The 18,088-nt window shown below is 42.9% G+C and overlaps 1 protein-coding gene across 3 annotated transcripts in view; it reads left to right on the forward strand.

Moving 5' to 3' along the window:
- The window catches only part of gbe1b (glucan (1,4-alpha-), branching enzyme 1b), a 150,883-nt gene that overhangs the window by 71,896 nt on the left and 60,899 nt on the right, over window positions 1-18,088 (forward strand). For all 3 annotated transcript variants that reach the window (XM_063016416.1, XM_063016417.1, XM_063016415.1), the window contains exon 11: window positions 14,221-14,331. In XM_063016416.1, the coding sequence (XP_062872486.1) occupies window positions 14,221-14,331 (111 nt within the window). The remainder of the gene's footprint in view (window positions 1-14,220; window positions 14,332-18,088) is intronic.

The following is an 18,088-nucleotide window of genomic DNA, read 5'->3' on the forward strand; positions in this document are numbered from 1 at the left end:
CCTGTTTCCCATTTCCTTAAATTAACTACCTAGCAATTTTTGTGCTGTCTCAGATAGGCCCAAGTAACATAGTTTGTTCATTAAATAAATTAATTTTATTATTATTATTATTTTAATTATACCAACAATTTCATAAAAACAGCCACTGGTGATTGGACAGTTCGCTTCAGGTTACATGACACCTTCATTAGCTCTAAATAAAGTTAATAAAGTTTTGATGCTGTAATATTGTTCTGACACTTTCACTCTAACCTGTATTTAAACATCATGAGCACAAGTTATAGTAAACAAGCAGGTAGACTCTGAGACTATGAGAGGAGGACCGGAAGCACACAGGAGGATACTGAACTTTAGAATATTTTTTAAAATAGCTACAATGTCAGTGGTCATGATGTTCTGAGTCAGCCCTGTAAATGTCATGACAAACATTGTGTCAGCAGAAATGTCCCCCCTTGGCCTTGGGGTTATGCCTGTTTTGGGCTCCAGGCTATCAGTATGAAGGTTAAGGGTTCAGACACTGTTGAGCCCTCGAGCAAGGCTCTTAACCCTGTTGACTCCAGGGACGCAGCATCATCCCTGCTTGTCTTCAAAACAAATATGTAAACAAAATAAATGTACTGTAATCTGCAGGTGTATTTGTATTTAGTAAAGGTAAAGGTATTCTTTTTCTTTTTCTTAATCTCAAAACTGTCAATGTAGAGGAGCTCTGGTGGCACGTCGGTCTTAATTTGGTAGCCCACTACCACAGAGTTGTGAAGGTACATCCATGCCCCTCAACAGTGGTGCATCGAGCCTCTTGTGAGAAATCCCCCACTGTCTGGTGAAAAGAAGCGACTAGTGGATTTACAGGGGTTGGACAAAATAACTGAAACACCTGTCATTTTAGTGTGGTAGGTTTCATGGCTAAATTGGACCAGTCTGGTGGCCAATCTTCATTAATTGCACATTGCACCAGTAAGAGCAGAGTGTGAAGGTTCAATTAGCAGGGTAAGAGCACAGTTTTGCTCAAAATATTGCAATGCACACAACATTATGGGTGACATACCAGAGTTCAAAAGAGGACAAATTGTTGGTGCACGTCTTGCTGGCGCATCTGTGACCAAGACAGCAAGTCTTTGTGATGTATCAAGAGCCACGGTATCCAGGGTAATGTCAGCATACCACCAAGAAGGACAAACCACATCCATGAGGATTAACTGTGGACGCAAGAGGAAGCTGTCTGAAAGGGATGTTCGGGTGCTAACCCGGATTGTATCCAAAAAACATAACCAACTACCGAACCATTCTGGAGGACCATGTGCATCCAATGGCGGTGCCGTGTATCAGGATGACAATGCACCAATACACACAGCAAGACTGGTGAAAGATTGGTTTGATGAACATGAAAGTGAAGTTGAACATCTCCCATGGCCTGCACAGTCACCAGATCTAAATATTATTGAGCCACTTTGGGGTGTTTTGGAGAAGCGAGTCAGGAAACGTTTTCCTCCACCAGCATCACGTAGTGACCTGGCCACTATCCTGCAAGAAGAATGGCTTAAAATCCCTCTGACCACTGTGCAGGACTTGTATATGTCATTTCCAAGACGAATTGACGCTGTATTGGTCGCAAAAGGAGGCCCTACACCATACTAATAAATTATTGTGGTCTAAAACCAGGTGTTTCAGTTATTTTGTCCAACCCCTGTATATGTTACAGCTAAAGTTGTGTGCTAGCTTGTAAACCATCTTATAGATCAAGGTGTTTCAAACCCACTTAAGGGTCACGACCCAAAGAAATTGGTTGCGGAGAAAACTAATAATAATTAAATAAACATGTATGTGAACGCCCTCTTGTAAAGGCTTTATGTTGCATCATTTACATTTTCAGCATTTAGGAGACGCTTTGATCCAATGCGACTTACAGTACTGTGACAATATACAGTCGAGGCAATTGAGGGTTTAGGGCCTTGCTCAAGGGCACAACAGTGGCAACCTGGTGGTGGGGCTTGAACCAGCAACCTTTCAATTACTAGTCTAGTACCTTACCTGCTAGGCTACAACTGCCCTTACATCTTGTATAGAAAGAGTAAGATGCATTGTTTGTGTTGCCTGGGTCACGTAAAAAATTATGGACATTTTGTGAGTTTCCTGTAGTGAACATCTGTATCTGTTACAAGCTCTTTATAGGAATCCACCACTGGTTGGTGAAAAGAAGCAGTTAGTGGTTTTGTACATGTTATGGCTAAAGTTTTGTGCAAGCTTTTATACCGAATAAGACCAAATTGCCTCTCTCTCCTCAGTCCTAGACACAGTTTGGTAAAAACCGCTCTCATAAAGAGCTTTTGTAAGTGCTGTATAACACAAACAAATTTCTTTTCTAAAGCAAAGTATACAAAGTGAATTGAATAGACTTTTGAGTGATGTAATTAACACCCGTGTCACTATTTTGTCACATCTTTTTTTCACTGAAATATCTTTATGCTAAGAGTAGTAATTAGAAATGTACAAGATGTCCGACTGGAGCTTTGTGTCTCATTGTGGTGTAGAATAGTTGGCTCTCATCGCTTGACATGTCATTAGCGCATTGGTCTGTGGTTTTGCACCGTGCTCATAAGATTCCTTCATGGACGCTTGAGGATCATTTTGCTCTCTTTTTCAAATAAATAACTAGATAAAATATTGGATAAAGTCCAGCTTTATTACATGTTTCATTTCTACTTCATCTCTAATTCCTTCCTCTCATATTCAAGTTCATTCCCCGGCAGTTTTGCTGAGGTTTACAAACACGCTTATTTCTCAGATGCAGAAGAACCAGTATAATACAGCACTGGTTTCTATTTTGTATTTTCTACCCTAATATAATCTCATAGCTGTAATATGATCTGTCAAGTGAACATTTTATCCTCGGAGTTGATGTGTTAGAAGCAGGAAAAATGGGCAAGCGTAAGAATTTGAGCGAGTTTGACGAGGGCCAGATTGTGATGGCTAGACGACTGCGTCAGAGTCTCCAAAACTGCAGCTCTTGTGGGGTGTTCACGGTCTGCAGTGGTCAGTATCTATCAAAAGTGGTCCGAGGAGGGAACACTAGTAAACCGGCGACAGGGTCATGGGCGCCATTGGCTCATCGATGCACATTGGGAGCGAAGGCTGGCCCGTGTGGTCCGATCCAACAGACGAGCTACTGTAGCCCAAATTGCTGAAGAAGTTAATGCTGGTTCTGATTGAAAGGTGTCAGAATACACAGTGCATCGTAGTTTGTTGTGTATGGGGCAGCACAATATTAGGAAGGTGGTCATAATGTTATGTCTGATCGGTGTATTATGAACTAACTGCAATCTTACTATAATTACTGATTCCCAGGTGAGGTGGTCGGGGTCCTTTCTGTGTGGAGTTTGCATGTTCTCCCCGTGTCTGCGTGGGTTTCCTCCAGGAGCTTCGGTTTCCTCACACAGTCCAAAGACGTGCAAGTGAGGTGAATTGAAGATACAAAATTGTCCATAACTGTGTTTGACATTCAAGACTTGAACTGATGAATCTTGTGTCCTAATAAATAAATAAATACTATAATTACTCCTTAATTCAGTTTTACTGTCTAAAGATTGGACAGTTTAAAAGGCAGATTATACAAAATTAAAAATTCTATCCAGCTGTTGGACTCTTGATTGGTTTAAATGGGACTAAAACAAATAACAGGTTTTATTCTTTTTCCTTTTTTTTCTCCCACTTTAGCGCATCCAATTACTGCCCGTCAATCATCCTCTCACTAATGCTGGTCCCCGCTCCTGATCAGGGAGAACGAGGCCGCCCCACACCCCTCCGACACGTGCATAGCAATCGAACATCTTATCACCTACACTTGACGAGTGCAGTGCAGTACAGCACTGTGCACGGAGAGCCACACCCTCTACCGCACTCCTTTTCCATCTCAGTGCAGGTGCCACCAACCAGCCAGCAGAGGTCGTAATCGCACTAGTCTGAGAGAGAGTCCCCATCCGGCTTAATCCCGCCCCTATCTGAACAACAGGCCAATCGTTGTTCATGTAGCCACTCAGCCTCAGCCGGCAGGCAGAGCCGAGATTCGATACGATGTATTCGAGATCTCAGCTCTGGTGTACAGCGTGTGTTTTTACCTCTGTGCCACCTGAGCAGCATTAACAGGTTTTTAATAATACATAAAGCAAGATCCACAAAGTTAAATCAGTTCATCTGGACACAAGTTTGTTGTAGAGATACGTTTCGTCACTCAATCCGAATGACTTCTTCAGTCTGAGCTGGTGGTGGATACCCCAACCTTATATGCAGCCGATTTGCATAACGACCGATCGCCGCCCATTGCATAACAATGGAACCGGTGATCAGGTCCATATGCAAATCACAATGACCATTAATTACAATGGCTATGTGTGTCTTTGACATATGATTGGGGTATCGCTCCTAATACGGCGTTGTAAGATGGTGAGAGATGTACTCTCAGGCCCCCTCCCTGGTTCAGGGATGGTCGTTCCCTCTTCACATAGATGACCTCTTGCTTGGTTGTGTTGTGCTAGTTTGTCTCCTCGCTGTCCTCTCAGTGCACCAGCTCATCCACGTGACTGGCTGGTTCCTGGAACATGCGTTTGAGTTGGTAGCCCCTATTTTCCTCCCTTTCTTTTTCTACACTGGCTTTTCCATACAACGTTGCACAGCATGCAATATTTATTTAAGGCCTTTCCGACACAGCCATTGATTTTATTCTGTGTTGTCAAACCAGAGAGACTTTAGGGGCGAGTGCACTAAGATGCCGAGGTTTTTCCATGCATGTCTGTAACGGTCGTCTCCTGAGGAGGAGTTTGATATGATTTGACATTGCTTGAGAGGGGTTTGTTCGGTCAGTACCAGTCCAGTACACTCAACAGCAAAAACCTTTTAAAAGTAAGCAGAACTTTTTGTTCGTATATGGCCAAAAGGTTTGTGTACACGTAAAACCAAGATCATAGATAGTACTATGTGCATTCGTAAAGTATTAGGCCACCCTTTGCCGGTAAATTTGCCAGGTAAGAAATAAAAAATAAATAGAAATAATACAATAAAAAATAAAGAAATAATAAAATATATATATATTTTTTTTATTTATTATTTATTTAATTATTTGTATTATTTTATTATTATTTATATATACATATATGTCCCTAAAAATAATGAAATAAAATAATATTTATATATATAATATATATATATATATATATATACTGTATACTGATCAGCCATAACATTAAAACCACCTCCTTGTTTCTACACTCACTGTCCGATTTATCAGCTCCACTTACCATATAGAAGCACTTTGTAGTTCTACAATTACTGACTGTAGTCCATCTGATTCTCTACATTCCTTTTTAGCCTGCTTTCACCCCGTTCTTTAATGGTCAGGACCACCACAGAGCAGGTATTATTTAGCTGGTGGATCATTCTCAGCACTGCAGTGACACTGACATGGTGGTGGTGTGTTAGTGTGTGTTGTGCTGGTATGAGTGAATCAGACACAGCAGCGCTGCTGGAGTTTTTAAATACCGTGTCCACTCACTGTTCACTCTATTAGACACTCCTACCTAGTTGGTCCACCTTGTAGATGTAAAGTCAGAGACGATCGCTCATCTATTGCTGCTGTTTGAATTGGTCATCTTCTAGACCAGGGGTCCTCAAACTTTTTAACTTAAGGGTCGGATTACTGTTCTTCAGTGTTTCGGGGGGCCGGACCGCAGATGAAATAGTAAACACACCCCAAAAAAAGCTATTTACTATGTATACTGGATGTATTGTCTGCTGTGTATAACTGTATTATAATTTTACTTCATAATGATAATGCACACATTTTATTTATTTTAATCATTTCCATTATCCCAACTCATACAGTGTTTCCCCAAAAATCAGTGTGAACTGTGAATCTGCTTTTGCCTGACGAGACAGTAAGCATCAAGTTCCATATTTGTTACTGCCAGTCATAATAGGTAATAAGTGTTGATGAGTGAGTCTGAATCTAGTTGGAGATTTAAGGTGTTTAAACTTCGATAAAGTCTGCTCACAGGTACAGTGGTACCTCGGTATACGTCCTTAATCCGTTCCAGATCCTTGGATTCATACCAAACAGGACGTATACCAAACGAATTCTTCCCATTAGAAATAAAGGGAAAATGATTAATCCGTTCCCATGAAAAAAAATCCTATTGTTATTGGCATATTATACGTTGATGGGGTTGTATAAAATAATGTATAAAACGGATAGTTCTGGTCCTAAAATCCGATTGGCTGAGCCGCGTTCGAAGCCACTGTAAAATCACCGATATAAGCGCACCTGTCATCACCTCACATCATTCCATATTAATACGCCACTGAAAAGAAAAAGTACAAACTTGGTTGAACACTATTTTAAGTCGTGTACTATACATGGAAATGTCCAGATTAATATAAACAGTAATCCTGATCATTAAGCGGGTGTTTCGTCCAAGAAAAAGTGTAATAGTTTGCGAATGTTATGTTCGCCCTCATGTTGCCTAGCAATACGGCACACCGTTAACGCTCGTGGCTTTGTCTCGCGAGAGGTAAACAAGAGTAGCGCGCGGTGTCGTGATTCATTTTGACCCGTACAAGTTCTAGCACGCGAGTCGCATTCCAAACAAAGGTCGTATACCAAGTAAAATTGTTCGCGTCCAAACAGGACAATAATTCCTGAATCTGCATGTAGTTAAGAGCATTAGTTTTAATGAAATCAACACAGGACACAACGATTTTCATAATGAAATTCCATTTAACTGCTTTGCAACGCAGTGCAGTGGCTGCGGTCAGTCATCTCTCGATTAATACGCACAATCACTCCTCTCGCCGAACCCACCATGCTTGGAGCGCCACCCGTTGGATCGCTGCCGTATAATCTACGGAGACTCCAGGTTTTTTTCTGTTATTTTTTTTCCGCTATAATACTGTGAGTTTAAAGATGAACAGGGGCCAGACAACATATATTGCTACTGTGGTTAAAGGGGCCGGTCAGATGAAAGCATCGGGCCGGATACGGCCCGCGGGCCGTAGTTTGATGACCCCTGTTCTAGACCTTCATCAGTGGTCACAGGGTGCTGTTGGCTGGATATTTCTGGTTGGTGGACTATTCTCAGTCCAGCAGTGACAGTGAGGTGTTTAAAAACTCCAGCAGCGCTGCTGTGTCTGATCCACTCATACCAGCACAACACACACTAACACACCACCACCATGTCAGTGTCACTGCAGTGCTGAGAATGATCCACCACCCAAATGATACCTACTCTGTAGTGGTCCTGTGGGGGAGCACTGTCACCTCACAGCAAGAAGGTCCTGGGTTTAATTCTCAGGTAAAGCGGTCCGGGTCTTTTTTTGTGTGGTTTGCATGTTCTCCTGGTGTCTGCTTGGGTTTCCTATGCGAGCTCCAATTTCCTCCAACAGTCCAAAGACATGCAAGTGAGGTGAATTAGAGATACAAAAATTGTCCATGACTGTGTTTGACATTAAAAAGACATGAACTGATGATATCATGGGTAATGAGTAACTATCTGACCTGTCATGAATGTAACCAGAGTGTAAAACATAGTGTTAAAATCCAAATAAAATCCAAATAAAATAAATAAACAGTTCCTGCCTTCTGGTCAGTTTTTGTTACGCCTGACCCTGCAGACAGGGATAAAGTGGTCAGTAATAATGAGAATTAGAAGTTTGTTCTAATTATCTAATTAGAATTAAATTACATCCGTGTCATTGTGCTGCCAGCACTATTGATCTCAGACTGTGTTACTAAATACTGTGTTTACATCTGAAACTGTTCTTCTAAGGAGCATTATATTAGAACCAAAATAAAAACCTAGACTGGACGTGATGAAATTCTGGCCTCAAGGCACCACATCTATTCCCCAGCCTTTACTGTCCCATAAACCTCCCTGATTAATCAGACTTCTGTCCCTGCCAAGCCGACGCTTGTTCATTTCGCATCCCGGCTGAAATTAAGACGTCCTAATAGGAGAAGCAGATCAGGCATGCGGCGCAAGTTTGGCCAGATTTGTATCTGATTACCACTCTGAAATGCCATCACGTCTAATGGATAATGTTACAAAAGCCCTTTAATTTAGCACGCGCCCTTCCCTGCAGCTCTTCCAGATTGAAACGTAATGGGAACAATTAGAGCCGGGGAACTGAGCGAGAGGTACCGCCAAGGACAAAGACGAGTCGAGAAGGAGTCGCTCGGTTCTGCTGCGCGGTTAAATAAAAGTACAAACTGCCTCCTGATTGGAAGTTAGATTAGTTAATCGATTGCGTTATTACTGTACGTCTCGGTTTTACGTCAAGAAGAAGGGATCAGGAGGATTCCCACTCGACAGGAAATGTAATTCGACCCATAATTGTTCTGCATTCAGATCGTTCAATGCTAATTGGCAGAGATGGAGGGATGAGGATGGTTATAACAGCAGGAGATGAAGAAAAAGAGGCTTCACATGCTATGCATTTCACCTGCTAGTCATCAGGGGTCCTGATTCACAAACTGAAACTCTTTGGACTGTGTCCCATTTTTGTTTCTTTAAGCTAATTGCTCTCCCTGGGCTTCTGCCGTAGTGGGGAGTCTGAAGCACACTTCATTTTTCTTAGTTTTTTTCTTAGTTTTTTCTTTTTGCTCGTGGCTAGCTGTACTTTTAGCTGTACTTTCTTCTGTTCTTTTTACAATACAGAAATGAAGCAGCTGTTCACTGTGTTAGGACTAGGGATGTAACGATACACTCTACCCACGATGCGATGCGATTCACGATACTGGGTTCACGATACGATTTTTTAAACAAAATTAAATGAAAGACAAATTATGACAAAGTTTTCTTTTATTATTTTTCTTTAAAAAACAAAATAAAATACTGTATTTGTATTTATATTTTATTTATTTAAATAATGAATGCCTTTTTATTTCTGAGGTTGGTACAAACTATGCAAAACAATGCTGCATATTTCCCTTTTTGTGTAAAAAAACAAACTGAAATAAAATAAATCCCACATTAAATAAATAAATAAATAAATAAATAAATAAATAAATAAATAAAACAAATAAATAAATTTGGCTGGAAAATGTTGAACCTGGCATATATTATACATGTAAACCGATTTGAATCGTTACACATGTGGATCGATTTTTAACTGTCTTGTGGTGCATCGTTACATCCCTAGTTAGGACACGTATAAGGTCTGCCAGTAAATTTTAAATTGATCTTTGCTGTTATATAAAAATAGTTAAAATAATTAATAGCAAGCTAGAAATTATTGATTGGTTAATGATTTCTGCTTTTTAATGTAATAGAAATAAAATAAAAAGAAATAAATATAATAATAAAAAATTATATATATATACAGTGTATCACAAAAGTGAGTACACCCCTCACATTTCTGCAGATATTTAAGTATATCTTTTCATGGGACAACACTGACAAAATGACACTTTGACACAATGAAAAGTAGTCTGTGTGCAGCTTATATAACAGTGTAAATTTATTCTTCCCTCAAAATAACTCAATATACAGCCATTAATGTCTAAACCACCGGCAACAAAAGTGAGTACACCCCTTAGTGAAAGTTCCTGAAGTGTCAATATTTTGTGTGGCCACCATTATTTCCCAGAACTGCCTTAACTCTCCTGGGCATGGAGTTTACCAGAGCTTCACAGGTTGCCACTGGAATGCTTTTCCACTCCTCCATGACGACATCACGGAGCTGGCGGATATTCGAGACTTTGCGCTCCTCCACCTTCCGCTTGAGGATGCCCCAAAGATGTTCTATTGGGTTTAGGTCTGGAGACATGCTTGGCCAGTCCATCACCTTTACCCTCAGCCTCTTCAATAAAGCAGTGGTCGTCTTAGAGGTGTGTTTGGGGTCATTATCATGCTGGAACACTGCCCTGCGACCCAGTTTCCGGAGGGAGGGGATCATGCTCTGCTTCAGTATTTCACAGTACATATCGGAGTTCATGTGTCCCTCAATGAAATGTAACTCCCCAACACCTGCTGCACTCATGCAGCCCCAGACCATGGCATTCCCACCACCATGCTTGACTGTAGGCATGACACACTTAACTTTGTACTCCTCACCTGATTGCCGCCACACATGCTTGAGACCATCTGAACCAAACAAATTAATCTTGGTCTCATCAGACCATAGGACATGGTTCCAGTAATCCATGTCCTTTGTTGACATGTCTTCAGCAAACTGTTTGCGGGCTTTCTTGTGTAGAGACTTCAGAAGAGGCTTCCTTCTGGGGTGACAGCCATGCAGACCAATTTGATGTAGTGTGCGGCGTATGGTCTGAGCACTGACAGGCTGACCCCCCACCTTTTCAATCTCTGCAGCAATGCTGACAGCACTCCTGCGCCTATCTTTCAAAGACAGCAGTTGGATGTGACGCTGAGCACGTGCACTCAGCTTCTTTGGACAACCAACGCGAGGTCTGTTTTGAGTGGACCCTGCTCTTTTAAAACGCTGGATGATCTTGGCCACTGTGCTGCAGCTCAGTTTCAGGGTGTTGGCAATCTTCTTGTAGCCTTGGCCATCTTCATGTAGCACAACAATTCGTCTTTTAAGATCCTCAGAGAGTTTTTTGCCATGAGGTGCCATGTTGGAACTTTCAGTGACCAGTATGAGAGAGTTTGAGAGCTGTACTACTAAATTGAACACACCTGCTCCCTATGCACACCTGAGACCTAGTAACACTAACAAATCACATGACATTTTGGAGGGAAAATGACATGCAGTGCTCAATTTGGACATTTAGGGGTGTAGTCTCTTAGGGGTGTACTCACTTTTGTTGCCGGCTGTTTAGACATTATTGGCTGTATATTGAGTTATTTTGAGGGAAGAATAAATTTACACTGTTATATAAGCTGCACACAGACTACTTTTCATTGTGTCAAAGTGTCATTTTGTCAGTGTTGTCCCATGAAAAGATATACTTAAATATCTGCAGAAATGTGAGGGGTGTACTCACTTTTGTGATACACTGTATACACACACTATATTGCCAAAAGTATTCACTCGTCTGCCTTTACACACATATGAACTTGAGTGACTCCCATTTTTAATCCATAGGGTTTAATATGATGTCGGCCCACCCTTTACAGCTTCAGCTCTTCTGGGAAGGCTTTCCACAAGGTTTAGGAGTGTGTTTATGGGAATTTTTGACCATTCTTCCAGAAGCGCATTTGTGATATCAGACACTGATGTTGGACGAGAAGGCCTGGCTCGCAGTCTCCGCTCTAATTCATCCCAAAGGTGTTCTATCAGGTTGACAGATTGTCCCCAAACTGTTCCCACAAAGTTGGGAGCATGAAATTGGCCAAAATCTCTTGGTATGCTGAAGCATTAGGAGTTCCTTTCACTGGAACTAAGGGGCCGAGCCCAACTCCTGAAAAACAACCCCACACTGTAATCCCCCCTCCACCAAACTTGGCACAATCAGTCAGATAAGTACCGTTCTCCTGGCAACCGCCAAAACCAGACTCGTCCATCAGATTGCCAGACAGAGGAGCGTGATTTGTCACTCCAAAGAACACGTCTCCACTGCTCTAGAGTCCAGTGGCGGTGTGCTTTACACCACTGTATCCGACACTTTGCATTGCGCTTGGTGATGTAAGGCTTGGATGCAGCTGCTCGGCCATAGTAACCCATTCCATGAAGCTCTCTACTCACTGTTCTTGAGCTAATCTGAAGGCCACATGAAGTTTGAAGGTCTGCAGCGACTCTGCAGAAAGTTGGCGACCTCTGTGCACTGTGCTCCTCAGCATCCGCTGACCCCGCTCTGTCATTTTACGTGGCCTAACACTTGGTGGCTGAGTTGCTGTTGTTCCCAATCGCTTCCACTTTGTTATAATACCACTGACAGTCGACTGTGGAATATTTAGTAGCGAGGAAATTTCACAACTGGACTTGTTGCACAGGTGGCATCCTATCACGGTACCACGCTGGAATTCACTGAGCTCCTGAGAGCGACCCATTCTTTCACTAATGTTTGTAGAAGCAGTCTGCATGCCTAGGTGCTTGGTTTTATACACCTGTGGCCATGGAAGTGATTGGAACACCTGAATTCAATGATTTGGATGAGTGAGTGAATACTTTTGACAATATAGTGTACATTATGTACATCAACAAGCAAAATATTGTTTCTATCAGAATACATTTGCATACAGACCAGCTTTACAGTATTTGTAACCTATATAAAACCTGTGTTCATTGCAAAGAAATTTCCACTTGGGAATTAAACCCAAGACTTTCTTGCTGTGAGGCAACAGTGCTACCCACCGAGCCATCCTACCCTCCTATTTTGCCAGGTTTTGTTTACAGCATCTACAAATCAGCTTTTATGAGCTTAGCAGCTCAGGGATTGACACTGTGGGATAAAACCAGCAAGCCGAGGTGTAAAAGGCATGACTGATGCTGCTGAGGTGTTGTGTGAGTATGGGATTCGCATTCCCGTCTGGGCGCCTGCATTGTTTTTAAAGGTGAATATCTAACTTTGAAAGAACTTCATGGATTTTTCAAAGCGAACGTCAGGTTTTAGCGTCGTACAGAATTGTGTCCATGGGTACTAACGGAATAAGAAATTCCTTTTGAGTTTTCCAAACACTAGTGCTATGTTTTGCCCTGGTATACACCGACTAGGCATAACATTATGACCACTGACAGGTGAAGTGAATAACACTGATTATCTCTTCATCACAGCACCTGTTAGTGGGTGGGATATATTTGGCAATAAGTGAACATTTTATCCTCAGAGTTGATGTTTTAGAAGCAGGAAAAATGCGAGTTTGACAAGGGCCAAATTGTGATGGATAGCATCTCCAAAACTGCAGCTCTTGTGGGGTGTTCCCGGTCTGCAGTGGTCAGTATCTATTAAAAGTGGTCCAAGGAAGGAGCAGTGGTAAACCGGCGACAGGGTCATGGGCGGCCAAGGCTCAGTGATGCACGTGGGGAGTGAAGGCTTTGTCCAAAGTGACTTACAGTTGTGACAGTATACAATCTAAGCAATTAAGGGTTAAGGGCCTTGCTCAAGGGCCCAACAGTGGCAACCTTCTGATTATTGAACCAGTACCTTAACCACTAAGTTACAGATGCTCATTAAGCAAATAAGAAAAAACAGTTACAACAGAATGGAGGTTTCAAAGTCCACCACCCAAGTGTTGAAACCGTAACGTGACTAGAGTAGTATAGGGCAGCACGGTCGCTCGGTGGGTCGCACTGTCGCCTCACAGCAGGAAGGTCCTGGGTTCTTTTTCCAGGTGGAGCAGTCTTGGTTCTTTCTGTGTGGTGGAGTTTGCAAATAAGGAACAACAGTTATTACAGAATGGAGGTTTCAAAGTCGTTGTAACGTGACTAGAGTAGTGTCCCCATGTCTGTGTGAGTTTCCTCTGGGAGCTCTGGTTTCGTCCCACAGTCCAAAGACGTGCAAGTGAGGTGCATATGAAAGATATGAAATTGTCCATGACTGTGTTTGACAAAAAAAAAAAACCTGTTCTGTCATTAATGTAACCATAGTGTGTAAAACATGACGGTAAAATCCTAATAAATAACTAGAATAGTATAAAAAGAGGCCTACAGTTCTGTTCTTTGTTCTTCAGCTGACATACTGCTGTAAGAACTTATAGTATTTTAATGAATCTTCCTCAATCCAGTCTGTTGGTACCATTTGACTTCTTTTGCATTCTCATTTCACATTCACATTTTCCCATGGCAACTGTAAGTCGCTTAGAATAAAAAAAGCATCTGCTAAATGCTGAAAATATGGGCTTTTAAATGTAACATTTAACACTCTATTAACACTGTAAAACACATTTTTGTGTTCAGTGGGACCTGAGTTCTAAGGTTTGCAGACCACATTTGGATGCTACCTAGCTGCTCAACAAGCCTGGAGTGTACGTTCATTATACGCCAAGATTTTATTACGCTCCCCATCGTCTCTACTCGACTGTATTTCTGACCTTGAGGCACATTATCACTCAGCTTAGCTGCCGAGCAGGGGAGCGCAGCAGGGTGATGAAAGCTAGCAGTACCCAAATCAAAGATGCAGCCAGACGCCCGTGTGTATTAAACCACAGAACTAAAGTGCACTAAAGTACCAGAAAGATCTGTACATTCAAGAAGCAGCGTGAGCCTCGAGTCACTGTGTAGAATTTCTAACGCTGGCAAACAGTAACACTTTTTTTTCCCTTCTCACCCCTCCAGATCTTGAAGGAACTCAAGGATGAGGACTGGAACATAGGCGACATCGTGTACACGCTGACCAACAGACGATACGGCGAGAAATGCATCTCGTATGCAGAGAGCCACGACCAGGTAGCGCCGCCGTGACCTTCGTTCCCCAGGCAGGGCTGAGAGGTCCGGACGTAATCAATGTGTTATTCGGGATGGAAATTGGTGTCACCGTAGGTTGAGGGACTCAAGAGGAGAGGGGCATATTACAAACCAGCACCTCCCTCTCATTTGTGCACTCGCACGCCTCACGGCTAAAACAAGCTCTTTTCCATCGTTTCCATCATCAGTCAACATCAATCATGCCCTGTGACAAGCAGCAGAAGTAGTTCTGTGTTCACATTTCTGTCAGCTAATTCAGTCAGTTAAATGAGCGTGTACACTCCTGGTCAAAACAATTGGGCCAAACCCAAAATTTCCTTTAATTAACCTGCCAACAAATCATTTGTCAGAATATTAGCAAAAAGTCCGCTCAGGTGGCGCAGCAGTAAAACACACTAGCACACCAGACCTGACATTTCGAACTTCTCAGTTCGAAACTCAGCCTGGCTGGGCGGCTATATGAACAAAGATTGGCTGTTGTTCAAGGGGGGGGTGTCGGACGGGATCTCATAAGTGATGCAATTACAACCTGCACAGAGTAGAGGAATAATGCGCTGATCAGGGTGTGGCTCTCCGTACACAAAGCTGATCTGCATATGTACTCGCCTCATGCAGGAAGCCGGATAGGGATCTCGTAACTGATGCATTTACAACCTTTGATGGCTGATTGATGGCGCCTGCACAGGGTTAAGAAATAATGTGGACAGGGTGTGGCTCTCCATACACAAGGCTGATCCGCATATGAACTCGCCTCGTGTGGGAAGCCAGATAGGGACCTCATAACTGATGCATTTACGACCTCTGCTGGCTGATTGATGCCGCCTGCACAGGGTTGAGGAATAATGTGGACAGGGTGTGGCTCTTCGTACACAAAACTGATCCATATATGAACTCGCCTCGTGCGGGACCTCATAACTAATGCATTTACGACCTCTGCTGGCTGATTGATGCCGCCTGCACAGGGTTGAGGAATAATGTGGACAGGGTGTGGCTCTTCGAACACAAAGCTGATCCGTATATGAACTCACCTCGTGCGGGAAGCCGGATAGGGATCTCGTAACTGATGCATTTACAACCTTTGATGGCTCATTGATGGCGCCTGCACAGGGTTAAGAAATAATGTGGAGCAGGGTGTGGCTCTTTGTACACAAAGCTGATTTACATATGAACTCGTCTCGTGCGGGAAGCCGGATAGGGACCTCATAACTGATGCATTTACGACCTCTGCTGGATGATAGATGGTGCCTGCACAGAGTAAAGGAATAATGCACTGATCAAGGTGTGGCTCTCCGTACACAAAGCTGATCCGCATATGAACTCGCCTCGTGCGGGAAGCCAAATAGGGACCTCATAACTACTGCATTTATGACCTCTGCTGGCTGATTGATGCCGCCTGCACATGGTCGAGGAATAATGTGGACAAGGTGTGGCTCTCTGTAAACAAAGCTGATCCGCATATGAACTCGCCTCGTGCGGGAAGCCGGATAGGGACCTCATAACTACTGCATTTATGACCTCTGCTGGCTGATTGATGGCGCCTGCACAGGGTCGAGAAATAATGTGGACAGGATGTGGCTCTCTGTACACAAAGCTGATCCGCAAATGAACTCTCCTCATGCAGGTGAAAAGATGCAGTCGGCTACTGCACACAAGTCGGAGGGGGGCGTGTGTCAGTCTCGCTCTCCTCAATCAGAAGTCTCATTTTTTTTGCCCAGAAGCCGTTTCTCACTTTTTCTCAGAATCCCGAGCTATAACACAAGTTTAAAAGTAAAACAGCTCGGTCAGCTGGGCACAGTCAGTAATTGTAGAACTACAAAGTGCTTCTATATGGTAAGTGGAGCTGATAAAATGGACAATGTGTGTAGAAACAAGGAGGTAACATCTTATGTGGGAACTTTAAAAAGCCCAAAAATATGAAGCCTCCCAACTAATATAAATAGAACAGATTAAACAGTTGCCAGTGCTATCTCGCTATGCTTTTGTGTTTGTTATTAGCATGTTTCTAGATAGAACTTTGAAAGTGTTTTTCTCACAGTCATGAATTTCACACTGTTTATTTGCTAAGCTGGTAATAATGATTGCTGCTGCTCAATATGCATCACCTCACTGACTTTGAGCTAAAACTTACATTAGCAAAAATCACTTCTAACTCTTCATTAAATTTACATTTTCAACTCATTTTATACGTTTGCTCTGTTGCCCATTTAGTCTCGTGTAAGTACCCTGTCACACTGAGTGGCAGAAAGCCCGGGAAAGGACGGGCTGCACATAGTTCCTTTAATACGAGCAGGCAGGTCCACTATTGATCGTCTTATTCATTAATAAACGAATGAAGGATCAGGCAGATGCAGTTTTCTCATTCTTATATGTCGTCGTGTTCCATACAGCTCCAGTGTGTGACGCTCAATTAACCCATGTTAACATGTAGCACCATGCTGCATTGTTTATACTGTATATTATTTTATTCCTTTTATCTGCATGCTGTTCACATCTTTAATGCAGGTTGGCAGATTTTTCCTGAGTAGATCTATTCGGACTAGGGGTTATTCAATACAAAAATTATATCTAGCCTGAAAAACTTAAATGTTGGCAAATTCATCTTATGGATAATTGATTTATCCCCCCCCCCCATTTTCCTCCCAATCTAGTCATATCCAATTACCCGATTGTATTTTGCCTCTGCTGCGGCAGACCTCTATTCCTGTGGCAGGCCTCCATTCCTGAGGAGGGTCATAGGCGTAACACACGCCCCCCTCTGAGAAGTGTGCAGTGCTTTGGTATTTCATTATTGGTTATGAGGAAACCCTGTTTAGCCATTGTCCCACCCCTTATAGAAACACAACCAGTTGTCCATTGTCCCACCCCTTATAGAAACACAACCAGTTGTGTGTCTGTGTAGGCACCTGACTGGCTGATAGCAGAGCTGAGATTCGAACTCAAGATCTCCTGACCAAGGAGGGTCACAACATTCACACGCCTCCTTTGACACGTGTGCAGTATTTTGGTATTTCATTATGGGTTATGAGGAAACACTGTTTAGCTACTGCCCCCCCCCCCAGTTAATTGTGTGTCTGTGTAGGCAAGTGGCTGGCTGATAGTGGAGCTGGGATTCAAACTCGAGATCTCCTGACCAAGAAGGGTCACAACTGTCACTCTCTGACGTGGCAGGCCTCCATTCCTAAGGAGGGTCATAGGCGTAACACACGCCCCCCCCCTGAGGAGTGTGCAGTGTTTTGGTATTTCATTATGGGTTACGAGGGAACCCTGTTCAGCTAGTGTCCCGCTGCCCTTACAAAAAACACAGCCAATTGTGTGTCTGTGTAGGCGCCTGGCTGGCTGAAAGCAGAGCTGAGATTTAAGGAGGGTCACAACTTTCACACACCCCCTCTGACACGTGCAGTATTTTGGTGTTCACACATAGTATTTGGTATTTCATTATGGGTTATGAGGAAACCCTGTTTAACCATTGTCCCGCCCCTTACAGAAACACAGCCAATTGTGTGTCTGTGTAAGCGCCTGGCTGGCTGATAGCAGAGCTGGGATTCGAACTTGATATCTCCTGACCAAGAAGGGTCACAACTGTCTCACGCCTCCTCTGACACGGGCAGTATTTTGGTATTTCATTATGGGTTATGAGGGAACCATGTTCAGCCATTGTCCCACCCCTCACAGACACAGCCAATTGTATGTCTGTGTAGGCACCTGGTCCGACTAATAGAGGTCAGCACTGGTAAGCTAG

Source organism: Trichomycterus rosablanca, chromosome 20 (assembly GCF_030014385.1).
Source record: "Trichomycterus rosablanca isolate fTriRos1 chromosome 20, fTriRos1.hap1, whole genome shotgun sequence".
In the NCBI taxonomy this organism is placed as follows: Eukaryota; Metazoa; Chordata; class Actinopteri; order Siluriformes; family Trichomycteridae; genus Trichomycterus; species Trichomycterus rosablanca.